This window comes from Physeter macrocephalus, chromosome 15, assembly GCF_002837175.3.
Source record: "Physeter macrocephalus isolate SW-GA chromosome 15, ASM283717v5, whole genome shotgun sequence".
Taxonomy (NCBI): Eukaryota; Metazoa; Chordata; class Mammalia; order Artiodactyla; family Physeteridae; genus Physeter; species Physeter macrocephalus.
The window spans coordinates 51,387,345-51,400,181 of record NC_041228.1 but is presented as its reverse complement, the minus strand read 5'-3'; the positions used below and the strand labels follow the sequence as shown (position 1 = coordinate 51,400,181).

The 12,837-nt window shown below is 40.5% G+C and overlaps 2 protein-coding genes across 4 annotated transcripts in view; one reads left to right on the top strand and one right to left on the bottom strand.

The window, feature by feature from the left end:
• PSKH2 (protein serine kinase H2) overlaps positions 1–12,837 on the bottom strand; it is a 72,734-nt gene that overhangs the window by 31,148 nt on the left and 28,749 nt on the right. The gene's annotated exons all lie outside the window — the stretch shown is intronic.
• ATP6V0D2 (ATPase H+ transporting V0 subunit d2) overlaps positions 660–12,837 on the top strand; it is a 47,955-nt gene continuing 35,777 nt past the window's right edge. Inside the window, exon 1 of the mRNA XM_007121248.2 lies at positions 660–1,236. Coding sequence (XP_007121310.1) covers positions 1,107–1,236 — 130 coding nt within the window. The 5' untranslated portion in view covers positions 660–1,106. The remainder of the gene's footprint in view (positions 1,237–12,837) is intronic.

Genomic DNA, 12,837 nt, shown 5'->3' with positions numbered 1-12,837 from the left:
CCGTGTGCCATGGCCGCTGAGCCTGCGCGTCCGGAGCCTGTGCTCCGCAACGGGAGAGGCCACAACAGTGAGAGGCCCGCGTACAGCAAAAAAAAAAAAAAAAAAAGAATTTGACACAATATATATGAAAGTGAAATACTACATATGTAAAATAGTGTTCAGGATATTTGATACAATTTTAGAGCTAAGTGTAAGGGAAAACCAGCATTCCTTTTGGGAGCATGAAACAACAATTACGTCCTGGCTTAATTAAGCTGTGCATTTTGAGCTGCCTCCCCACTTCTGAGAGCTGGTTCCTTATTTGTGATTTGAGTAATAATACTATCACTTCATATACTCGTCTGAATATCCTGAGATCCAAATGGGAAAAAGAAAATGAAGAGCGCCTTGTAAAGGGTCAGATTTTGCAAAGGTAGTGGCTTATTATTAAGAATCACAACACTGTTTATCAGCTTCCAGGATTGTTTTCTGGTCTCTGCCTAAAGACTGGGCGCGGGGAGGGAAGCAGCTGCGAACCTTTGACCAAGTTAAGGCATTACTAGTCATTGGTTTTACAAACACGGCGCTGCTGAATTAGCTTCTCAGGGTTCTCCAAACTGCCTGATCACGTTTGCTCTATTTACATATAAGTTAATTTTAAAAAAAGCCCTCTCTTTCTTCTTATTGATAGTCCTCAGGACACTTAGGACAAACGTAATTTACAATTGAAAGCTCAGAAGCTCAGATGGGGAAGGAATGTTTACACAACATTCTGCTGTAGCAAGGGTTCCAATAGCAGAGCAGGGAAGGGGTCATTTGCTCTCGCAGGGAAAGAGCCCTGACCCCCCCCTTCTCACGACCCTCCTCTCCCAGCAAGGGTTTGCTCCCGGGTGCACCCGGGTTATCTAGCTGATTCACTGTTGATGTAAAAACAGGGCTGGTCAGGCTATGTTGAAAGCCACTGAAAGCGGAGGAAACTAGTCACGAAACCCCGACTATCAGCTGAGAGATCGCTTCCCGGTAACCCCGGAGAACTGCTAGCACTCTTTCCAGACTGGTGCACGTCCTCGGGGTCTGCCCGGGACGCAGAGCTGTTTCAGCCTCTCCTGGCCGCGACCGCTTCCCCCATGCTTGAGGGCGCCGAGCTGTACTTCAACGCGGACCATGGCTACCTGGAGGGCCTGGTGCGAGGATGCAAAGCCGGCCTCCTGACCCAGCGGGACTACAGCAACCTGGTCCAGTGTGAGACTCTGGAAGGTAAGCGCCTCTCTTCTCGCCGTTTAAAAAGGAAAAAAGGGATTGATGGTGCCCACTGGAAGCATGGACCAGGGGCCTGGGAGTCCAGGGCGGGTTCTTAGGCCCAGGGTCCAGACTTCAGGGGTCCAGACACTTGGACGAGGAAAAAAAATTACACCTCTATTTTCAGTATTCTCTAAGTAAAATGTAGCATTTCCTTTCATTATGAATGTAGGCAACAAATCACGGCGGTTAGTACTTTGTCACCAACAGAAATTCAGTGGTTTCATATCCTAATACAGTTCTTGCAGATACATTGAGATATCATTTATGTTTTCACTATTTCAAAATTATACTAGATATTGCACTCATCCTTGATATTTAATGTCTTAATAAAGAATCACGTTATTACACATTTTAACATATCTTAATACCTATATTTTAAAATATTTGGTTTCCTTTGTAATACTATGTAATTCCGTTCTACATATTTATTTATTTATTTTTGGCTGCCTTGGGTCTTCGTTGCTGTGAGCGGGCTTCTTATTGCGGTGGCTTCTCTTGTTGCGGAGCCCTGGCTCTAGGCGCGTGGGCTTCAGTAGTTGTGGCACATGGGCTCAGTAGTTGTGGCTCACGGGCTTAGTTGCTCTGCGGCATGTGGGATCTTCCCGGACCAGGGCTCAAACCCGTGTCACCTACATGGGCAGGCGGATTCCCAGCCACTGTGCCACCAGGGAAGTCCCTCGTTCTACATATTTATAAATATTATCTGGAGAAGGATATCACCAAACTGTCCAGGGATCCATGGCCCTCCCCCGACCAAAAAAATACCCTAAACCTTGGTCTAGAGAATTTTATTCTATCCTACTTACCAGTATGTATTAACACGAGAGTATGTATATTTGAGGTTTGTCTTTAATGGAGCTTAAGAAAAAAATCAAGAGACATGGTATGTGATGAGGCCATCCTAGATTCAAAAGTCCTGACTTTGACCTCTGCCAGGAATAGGTAGGTGACTTGCGGCTGAAAGCCTCTGAGCCTGATTCCTTATTTGTAAAACTTGATGGTAACGCCTGCTTTGCTGAGTTGTTTGGAGAAATAAATAAGGCAGTACATGAGAGAATGTGTTAAGAACTGTGAAGCACTCTACAAATGGAAATTATCTCTTTTTCTTAACCACTTTATGAGGTATGATTGACATGTAAAAAGCTGTGCTTATTTAATGTATACAACTTGATGAGTTTAGAGATAGGTATACACCTGGGAAATCACCACAATCTATGCCATAAACCCATCCATCACCTCCAAAGATTTCCTCCTGCCCTCTGTTATTACTATATGTGTGTGTGTGTGTGTGTGTGTGTGTGTGTAAACTATAGGCTCTATGCTCTACAGTAGATTTCTAGGACTTATTCATCTTGTATAATCAACACTTCATACCCTTCTCCCCATATCCCCCCCATTCTGGAAATTATCTTTTTCTTAAAAAAAAATTTATTTATTTAAAATATTTATTTATTTATTATTTTTTTGGCTGCGTGGGGTCTTAGTTGCGGTACGTGTGCTTCTCTCTAGTTGTGGCAGACAGACTCCCGAGCACATGGGCTCAGTAGCTGCAGCACAAAGGGTTAGTTGCCCCGCTGCATGTGGGACCTTAGTTCCCCAACCAGGGATTGAACAAGCGTCCCCTGCATTGCAAGATGGATTCTCAACCACTGGAATACCAGGGAAGTCCCTGGAAATTATCTTTAAGCTACAGTATTTTCAAAGGCTTACCAAAGATTTCACATTTAAATATATAGTATTTTTATTATTAAAAACACTACATTTGTTTACTTTGAAACGTGCTTATAAAATTAATATAATAATGTCAATAATAGGGTGCTTTAAAACTTCTAGATTATTCTAGAAAAAACAAGAAAGCAATAAGGATCAAGACTGCCAGGAAGAGTATTAGAAGGCAAAATAAAACAAAAACTCGGAGGTGACTTTGCAGGCTTCTCAAGTAGGGCTGATGGTCCTGAGGTCACTTTATGGTTCTGACCAGTTAGAGCCAGAGTTAAGGCAGAACTGCCCAAGTTGAGGGAGACCCTCTCCTTTCATTAGCAATGGAAACAGCTAGACAAATCTTGTAGATGATAACTAATTCTGTTGGCTACAAATAATTACAATATAATCCCAAATCCTAAATCACTTCAGCATATTTAATTAGGAGTTTGATGTCTGGAGAATGTTAATCATATATATAAAATCAGCATAAATTCAGGCGGAAAAAATTAGTGAACACAGAGCATAATGAATGCTTCTGAGAGCAGCCATTTGAATGAATTCTCAATAGTTTTCAGTCTAGCTTTTAAATGGGCTGAGGAATGCAAAATTTAAACATAAACAATACATGAAATGTCTTCATGATACAAAGCAAGGTTAAGCCAGCTCACTAAAGAATTCAGAGAGAAACCACCCTCAGCTTCAGTTTGGGGGAGAAGGAAAGGTTTCAGACCCTTTTGAAGACCCGAAGAATGAACTTCTTAGAAAAATACACACAGGTGCATACATATAGAATTTTCCATATAACATCAGGTGGTCATGGACCACCTGAAGTCATCCTGCACCCCGAGTAAGAAACCCTCTTATATACACCATTGCTTTATTGTCATTGTATCTCATGGTTTCTACCTTTCTTTCCTCCCATTAATATATATATTTTTTCAACCATTCGTTTTACAACTGTGTTTGAATCTGTTGCCAATCTGCTTGGAGACTCTTAGGAATATCAAATATGAGCCATCAAACTATAGGTTATAATGATGCATGAGAAAATCAATCTAAATAAAGTAAGGGTTTCATGTCCTCAGTTAACTGTTGAGGACTCTGAGGCTTAGAGTGGCTGTCACTAATTTAACCACCTTGTCAGGGGTGGGATATGCAGACACCTGCGTCTGCTTTTTACTAAAATGTCTGCCTCCTGAGCATGAATGGAAGATACATGAATAGGTCCATGTTGCTCTCAGCTCCATTTTGATATAGAAAATAATGTCTGCCCTGCCTGTTTATTTTATAAGATGTTGGGAAATAAATGACTTGTGAAAAGCAGTGCAACTGTTGCATCTGTGAATGTACTGAGAGAAACCCAGCCACCTTCCGAGCTGGCTTAAGACATGAAGAGAAGAACTCAAGGACACTCACTGGGGCAGAAGTTAAGGATTTTAGGATTTGTTTACTTTCTCACATAATATGCACCATACAAATTATGGGTAAAGAAGAGTAGGTAAAACAATGTCAGGATAGTACTATGTGTTGAAGCAGGCATTTTCTGTAAAGGAAAGCTAACTTGGCAAAGCTTATATTTGCCTTTAGTCTTTTGAAGTCCTCTAGTCTTTAAAAGAAAAGTGTCCTGATACCAACAAGTTGTTTTAGAACCACTTACCAGGAACATATAAGGTTTCAGGTAAATTTGGAAGAGAGAAATATGAAAATTGTACAGAAAAGCTTTGAAAAATCCTAGTATTTATGATTGTGTGAGTGTGGTCAGAAATACTCATCCACTCCAAGGCCTGACCCTGACTAACAGTGACCTGAACCAGTCACTAGGACCCTCTGTGACTCAGTCCTTCCGGGGGACAGGAGAGGAAGCCAGTTCACATGGCCTGTGTCGATGGTACTGCTTGGAGGCTATATTCACATAGAAAATTCTTAAAAAGTAACTTTTAAGACAAGTTCTTTAAAATTAACTTGAACCAAAATAATAATGTTAAAGGGACATAAAATAGTCTTTAGAAGAATTAACACTGCTAATTTTTTTTTTTTTTTTTAACGGTACGCAAGCCTCTCTCACTGCTGTGGCCTCTCCGGTTGCAGAGCACAGGCTCCGGACGCGCAGGCTCAGCGGCCATGGCTCACGGACCCAACCGCTCCGCGGCATGTGGGATCTTCCCGGACCGGGGCACGAACCCGTGTCCCCAGCATCAGCAGGGGGACTCTCAACCACTGCGCCACCAGGGAAGCCCACTGCTAATTTTTTTAATTAAAACTTTTTTTAGAGCAGTTGTAGGTTCACAACAAAATTAAGGCGAAAAGACGGAGATTTCCTATATAACCCCTACTCCCACACATGCATAGCCTCCCCCTTATCAACATCCCGCACCAGAGTGGTGCATTTGTTTATAATCAGTGAACCTACACTGATACATGGTAATCACCCAGAGTCCAGAGTTGACATTTCAGTCACTCTTGGTGTTGTGCATTCTATGGGTTTGGACAAATGTATAACGTGTATCCACCGCTATTGTATTATACAGAGTATTTTCACTGCCCTAAAATTCCTCTATACTCTGACTATTCTCCCCCTCCCTGACCCCCAGCCTGGCAACCACTGATCACTTTACTGCTTCCCTAGTTTGGCCTTTTCCAGAATGTCACATAATTGGAATCATACAGTAAGTATGTAGCCTTTCCAGACTGGCTTCTTTCACTTAGTGACATACATTTGAAGTCCCTCCATGTCTTTTCATGGCAACACTGCTATTTTCATCAGATTTTTTTTTTTGTAATTACAAACAAGACTTTTGTAAGTATTCTTTCCTCTTCAGAAAAGGACAAAGTGGTAAAATGAATACTTCAGAGCTTTAGAATTTAGTAAGAAATAGCCTTTTCTAAAATATATGGTGAGAGTGATCTCTGGCTCTCAGGGTGTGGTAAGAGTACTCTGGACCCAGCCTTTACCTCATCCTCTTTGCCATCATTTTTGGAAAGGGGATGAGAGATGATTATAGCTCATGAACAATTACTTCCTTTTCAAGGGACATGACCTTCATTACTTTCCAACTGTGCCTTCACATGGGAATTAATTCATATATTAAGCACTTTCTCTTTAGAGCCGAGGAAGTAAAGATGGTAAAGAACTAGTCCCTGCCCTAAAAGGGCTCCAACTCTAGAGAATAAAAATATTGAAAAAATAAGAACCCCTTAATGATAGCAGTTGGGCCTCAAAATTCCAAATGCATGTACACTTGACCTGGTACTTCATGTAGCATTGTTGGGAATAGCAGAAAATGAAACACAAATCAAATGTCCATTGGCAGGGAACTGGTTAGATAAATTATGGAACAGTCACGTAATGGGATATTCTGCGGCTACAAAAAGAAAGAAAGAAAAGGAAAAAAGAAAGAAAGAAAAGAAAAAAGCATGAGGACACACACACACACTCTAAGAGGACCTATATGGAAAGATAGCTGAGATGTATTAAGTGAGGAAAGCAAGGGGAAGAACTGTGTAGCATACGGATACTCTTTACTGAAAAAGGCAGATACATTTAAAATATATTTTCTATATGATTGTCTCGATACAAAGAAACTGTGAAAGGATTCAAATGAAACTAAAACTAGTAATTTACTGGGGCTAGTAATGAGTGGTGGGGGTGTAGGTAGGTGACAAGTAGGAGACCTTTCATTGTTTACCTGTATTTATACCTGCTACCTTTTTTTCTTAAATTTTATCTATCTATCTATCTATTTATTTATTTATTTATGGCTGCGTTGGGTCTTCGTTGCTGCGCGCAGGCTTTCTCTAGTTGTGGCAAGCAGGGGCTACTCTTCGTTGCGGTGCACGGGCTTCTCATTGTGCTGGCTTCTCTTGTTGCAGAGCACAGGCTCTAGGCATACAGGCTTCAGTAGTTGTGGTACGCGGGCTCAGTAGTTGTGGCTTGTGGGCTCTAGAGCGCAGGCTCAGTAGCTGTGGCACACGGGCTTAGTTGCTCCGCGGCATGTGGGATCTTCCCGGACCAGGGCTCGAACCTGTGTCCCCTGCATTGGCAGGCGGATTCTTAACCACTGTGCCACCAGGGAAGTCCCCCTGCTACCTATTTTTTAATTAAAAAATTCATATAGAAGGAAGACTCTTATTTCAAAGGGCTTTCACCAAGCTCCTTTAGACATTATTTGTACCTCTAATTATTGTACTTATTTTCTCTGCCTTGTATTAAAAATGCATATACAATACCATCACTTTTCTGTTCAAAAATACTTTCATCAGGCAGGATAAACTTCACTCAGTTTAAAAGCTGGAGCAGTCTGTCCTATCTCTACCTGGTAAGCATTTCCTCAAAACCCTTCTGCCCTTCTACAGTTATTCCTTCAGCCACAAATTCCATTCACCATCCTGCTTGCCTGGAGAACACCCATTCCTCTTTAAAGTCTCCACTTCAGAGTCAATTTCTCAATAAACCCTTTTCTACTGTATCCCTATTGGGACAGAATTGACTAATCTTAATTTTGTGCTCTATCGTACCTTGTAAGGGACCTAATTCTGTGTAGCATCTGTGATATTTGCGTAAGTATGTCACCCTGGGGCAGGACATTTGTCTCGTTTATCTATCTAGTCCCCTGAATTATCAGTTAAGGGCTTACCTCCTGAATGAATAAATGAATCTATCCCCTCCTAAATTTAAGCCTTAAGGGCAGAAACTATAAATATGTCTGGTGATAGAGGTGTTAATTAACTAGGTGGGAGAATCCTTTCACAATGTAAATGTATATCAGATCACCACAATGTACACTTTAAAAGTCTTACCATTTTATTTGTTGGTTATACTTCAATAAAACTGAATTTTTTTAAAAAAGACTTTTTTTTTAAGGGTAGAAACCACACCTTATACTTTTTTGTCTCCTAGCTTCTCTAGCCCAAGGCTATGTTTTGCACATAGTAAGAATCTGAAAATACATCTTAGAAATGTCTGCATGTTTGAGTTTAAGTCCTGGCTCTTCTACTTTCTGGCTCTCGGGTGTTAAGCCAGCTGCTTAACTTTTAGTCATGGTGCTTTCTTATCTGATGCTTAGATGGTATCTCCCTGGCCTAACTCCCAGTTACCAGGGGAATTAGAAATTTCTGAAGATGTTTTGTAAACTGTAAACCATAAGAATTCCTGGGAAATCGTAAGAACGCCCCCTGAACTGCAGTGTATATACAACAAGAATTAATTTACCCTCTTCTGCTGGACTTTTGAATTCCTAAAATAATCCTTCCATTTCTTGGTTATGGTTAATGGTGTTTAGTATACGATTCTAAGTAGCTGATTCTATTCGCCTTCAGAAGCACTGGTTTGTTTTGGAAATATTCATTCTATAAATAAACAAAGCAATTAAAAATATAAGAAGAGTTTAAACCTATAGATAGAAAATATATTTGAAAGTGAACCAAATCTTGAAAGACAGTAGGCTGGGAAAATGCCAGTGAGATAAGGAATAAGAGGTGGGTGGAGGAGAGTTGATATGGCAAGACACTCTAGTTTCTTGGGGAGAATTAATGAACTATAGATAGAAAACAATAAAAGCATATGGGTGAGGAGTAAAGCAGTTTGGCTGCAATACTAGCATACTTGAAGAATAAGGCAAGAATTTAGGTTGGGAAATTTTTTGAAGGCCCTTGAAAGTCTAATCATGGAGCTTCAAAATATTGGTTGAGGAGGTACGTTTGAATCTTCAGTCAAATACTTGTAAGCATAGAAAACATGAACAAGTTATTTCTCTGAGCATCGGTTTCTTCATCTATGAAATGGGGATTATTGTTAAGGTTGAGAGATAATGTATATTAAAATCATTGTCAGTGGTAAAATACTCTGCAAATATTATGCAAGTTGCTTTTAATCTGCCTAAAACTCAGTAGTTCCAAGCTACTTATAGGATCATTATAAGATCAAAATATTTCCTAGGAAATATTCTTTGAGGCATGGAGTACATGAAGAGAAACAAGCCTGGGAGAATCTATTAAGAGACTGCCACGGTGAGCTAGGTTTATGATGTGGTCATTCTAAACGGGGGATATAAGGAGAGGAAATCCAGGAAGATATTCAGGAACAATGCAGGGGATTTGGAGTTAATAAAGCATCAAAGAGGACTTGAAGTTTTATCACCATGAGAATGGCAGTACATTAGCAATAATGGAGGAAGAAGTGTCTGGTTTTATAGATCCTGATATATTTATTAAAACCTGAGTAATTGTATGATGGTAGATTCCAATATATTATTTAAGAAAATTCTGGTTTAGAGAATAAAAATCAAAGTCTTAGCCAGCTGAATCGAATTACTTTGGAAGTAGATGGGTACAAGTGAGGGAAAAAAAGGCTCTTCACCTACATCATCTTTTTAAATCCCCACAACAACCCAAAAGCATAGTTTCTATACCTATTTTGTAGATGAGGAAACTGAGTTCAGAAAGGTCAAATAACTTTCATAAGTTCAGCGCCAGCAGAGTGTGGTGAAGAGGCAGGGGGCTGCTCAAAAATAGCACCCTTCACAGGTACCTCTGAAGGTGCTTCCTTGGCATAACCTACCTGGAGTTTGAAAGGTCTGGACATTCATTTTTATAGAGTATCAACAGGAAGCTGCACAGGAAAAACAAAAATCTATCCAACAAATTAATAAAGAAGAGATAACAACCAGATAGTGGTCCTGCCTCACTGGCCAAGAGATCTCAGATAATTCCCTGAACCCAATGGACTGCAACCCACAGAAGATGCATTTTTACTTTATGACCCTGTGTACACACATGCGGGCACATTGCATATACACTACTCTGGGTGATATACTCAGATATTTGTTATGATAGCTCAATCTGTTCCCTTTATGTTATTACATCTGGGACCTATAACATTGATTTAGTTGCTAGTGATCTCACAGTTCCTCATTTGAATAAAAAAAGAAAAAAATGCCACTTGACACACTACTCTGGATAAGAGTGTAATTTTCCGAAATGTGCTCTGTGGGTGGCTCCGTTGATTTCTGGTGGCTTGGGAGGTTTCATACTCTTTCCAAAGAAATCATTCAAATTAATGTATTAAAGGCTTTCAGTTCCTGCAGTTAAGAAGCCTTTTTATTCCAAATGTATTTGACCACAAAGCTCTATTCATCACATACCTATTTAGATAAGCATTTAGGGAAATGCGAGGAAAAATATGTGATCCTATTTTAAAAACTATAAAACTATAAGCATTATTGTCATTACTGACAGATAATGATATTATCTCAGCAAATATTTCAGGTCTTAATATTTTCTTAGGATCTGATTGCAAGTGTCCCTTGGATCTTCTTGGGGCTGGTGAGACAGGGCTTCTTCTATCTCAGCTGTCTCTCCACCAAGCACAGTATTACAAGGTTGCTTACAGGGTCTGAAACACTTGAGACATTTTTTTTTAAATAAATTTATTTATTTTACTTATTTATTTTTGGCTGCATTGGGTCTTCACTGCTGCACTCGGGCTTTCTCTAGTTGCAGGGAGTGAGGGCTACTCTGTTGTGGAACACGGGCTCTAGGCACGCGGGCTTCAGTAGTTGTGGCTCTCGGGCTCTAGAGCGCAGGCTCAGTAGTTGTGGCACACGGGCTTAAGTTGCTTCGCGTCACGTGAGATCTTCCCGGACGAGGGATTGAACCCGTGTCCCCTGCATTGGCAGGCGGATTCTTAACCACTGCGCCACCAGACAAGCCCTGAAACACTTGAGGCATTTAATATCAGAATCTCACTGGCAGCTGAAGGGTTTGGAAGTTATTTTGCTTAAAAGAAACATATGTCACATGAGCAATACCATGGGTTTGGAAGAAATACCATTTGTGTCACTTCTGTTGGCAAATATTCCTCAGTGCTGAGAAGGCAAACTGTCAAATTGTATAAAAATCTGACTGTCAAAATAAAAGCCAAAGAAGACATAGCAAAAGAGTATGATTTTTTAAAATTAAGTTAATTAAATAGGTAATTGAGCAAATAAATTCTGCAGTCAATCAGATGAAGAGCATTTCTGATGCATGATCTACTCCAGACACTGAGGAAGAATGCCTGTCTGCTGAATCTCAGAGACTCAAGAACCACTTGAGTGCCTAACTGCAAATCCACCCTCCCCCCAGCTTACAGAGCAATCAGTTCATAGCCCACAGGGGCTCCCTGTTATCCTCAGGATCAAGGAAGTCACACCAAGCCTTCCTGGGGACAGCCCCTGCTTATTTCTGTCTTCACTTCTTACCCCTCCTTCTCTCCCACTCAGTGCTTCAAACCACACTGAACTGTTTTGAGTTTCTTGCACCCACCATACCCATACTCATTCATGGAATGCCTTCCTTGCGCTCTTACATAGCACCTTAAGGCTCACCTCTGGATTAACCTTCTTCTGGAAACTCTCCTAGGTTTTTTTGCTCTCATCCCTATGCATCTTGCTCTTATTTTCTATGTTCCCATAAATCAAGGTTCTTATTTTATCACTGAACTTAGTTGTTTGCATCATCTGTTTGTCGTGCCTCTACCTCCACCAGATTGTGAGTTTCCTTGAAGATGAGGAATATGCCTTGTCCATTTTGGGCCTCCTGTGGTAACAGCACATAACAGATGCTTAATAAATGTTTGAATGAAAAATACAGTAAGCTCCAGGATGCTATATTGTCTCCGGTTGTGTGCTAGATGGTGCCAAAGACATTTTTTTTTTTTTTTTTTTTTTTTTTTTTTTGCGGTACGCGGGCCTCTCACTGTTGTGGCCTCTCCCATTGCAGAGCACAGGCTCCGGACGCGCAGGCTCAGCGGCCATGGCTCACGGGCCCAGCTGCTCCGCGGCATGCGGGATCCTCCTGGACCGGGGCACGAACCCCTGTCCCCTGCATCGGCAGGTGGACTCTCAACCACTGCGCCACCAGGGAAGCCCCCAAAGACATTTTTGATATTCAGATATTTAAGAACACTTATATGTTGGGTCCTGCGCAAGGAACCAAAGATAAAAGATATAACTAAGAAAGCAGAACTGCATTTTTAGAGTTAACATATTAAGACTTTATAATATCCTGGGCCAGGAGCTGTGCTAGAAATATTATCCAAGTACTTTGAAATTCAGCGTGAGATTGAATAATTCTGCCAGACAGAATTAAGGCTTTACAGAACAACTGATAATCTGATTTCACTGATTGGCAATAAATTACAGATTTTTAAGATATGAGGCTGACTTTGAGTCCATTTATCAACGTGATTTTGAGCAAGCTGTTAAGCTCTCTGAGCTTCAGGGTTCTTATATGTAAAAGGGACTAAAAATCATTCCTAACTCATAGGGTTGCCATGAATAGTAAATGAGATAATACATACTTGATACAATGCCTGATAATGCAATAAGCGCTCAATCACTGGTAACTATTATTTTAATGCTGAAGTATACATTATAATGAGCAATCTGAAAAGGGGAGGGGGCCAATTCTATAGAGTTAGATGGGATCAGTATTAACAGAAGTGTAGGCTGGAAAACAAATGGTTTGTTCAGGGTGAAGTGACAATAAATGAAGTTGGAAATCAATTAAATTATCTGGCAACCAAAAACATTGCCATTTAAAGGACATCTAGCATGGTCCCATGGAAATGATGTTGGAATTCAAGAGTAAGGATACCCATCTCCTAGTTTAAGCTCCACTACTATATAACTCCCATTTAGACCTGCTGAAACTCAACTTCTTCATCTGTAGTCAAAGGATATTGATGGCTGCCCTCCCATACCCATGGTAAATATTAGTAATAAACTTTTCTTTTCCATTAAGCTGAGATGGAGGCTTAATATCCTCAAACAGTTTTCCTAGCACTATTTTCAAATGACTAAGTTGGCTCAGGTA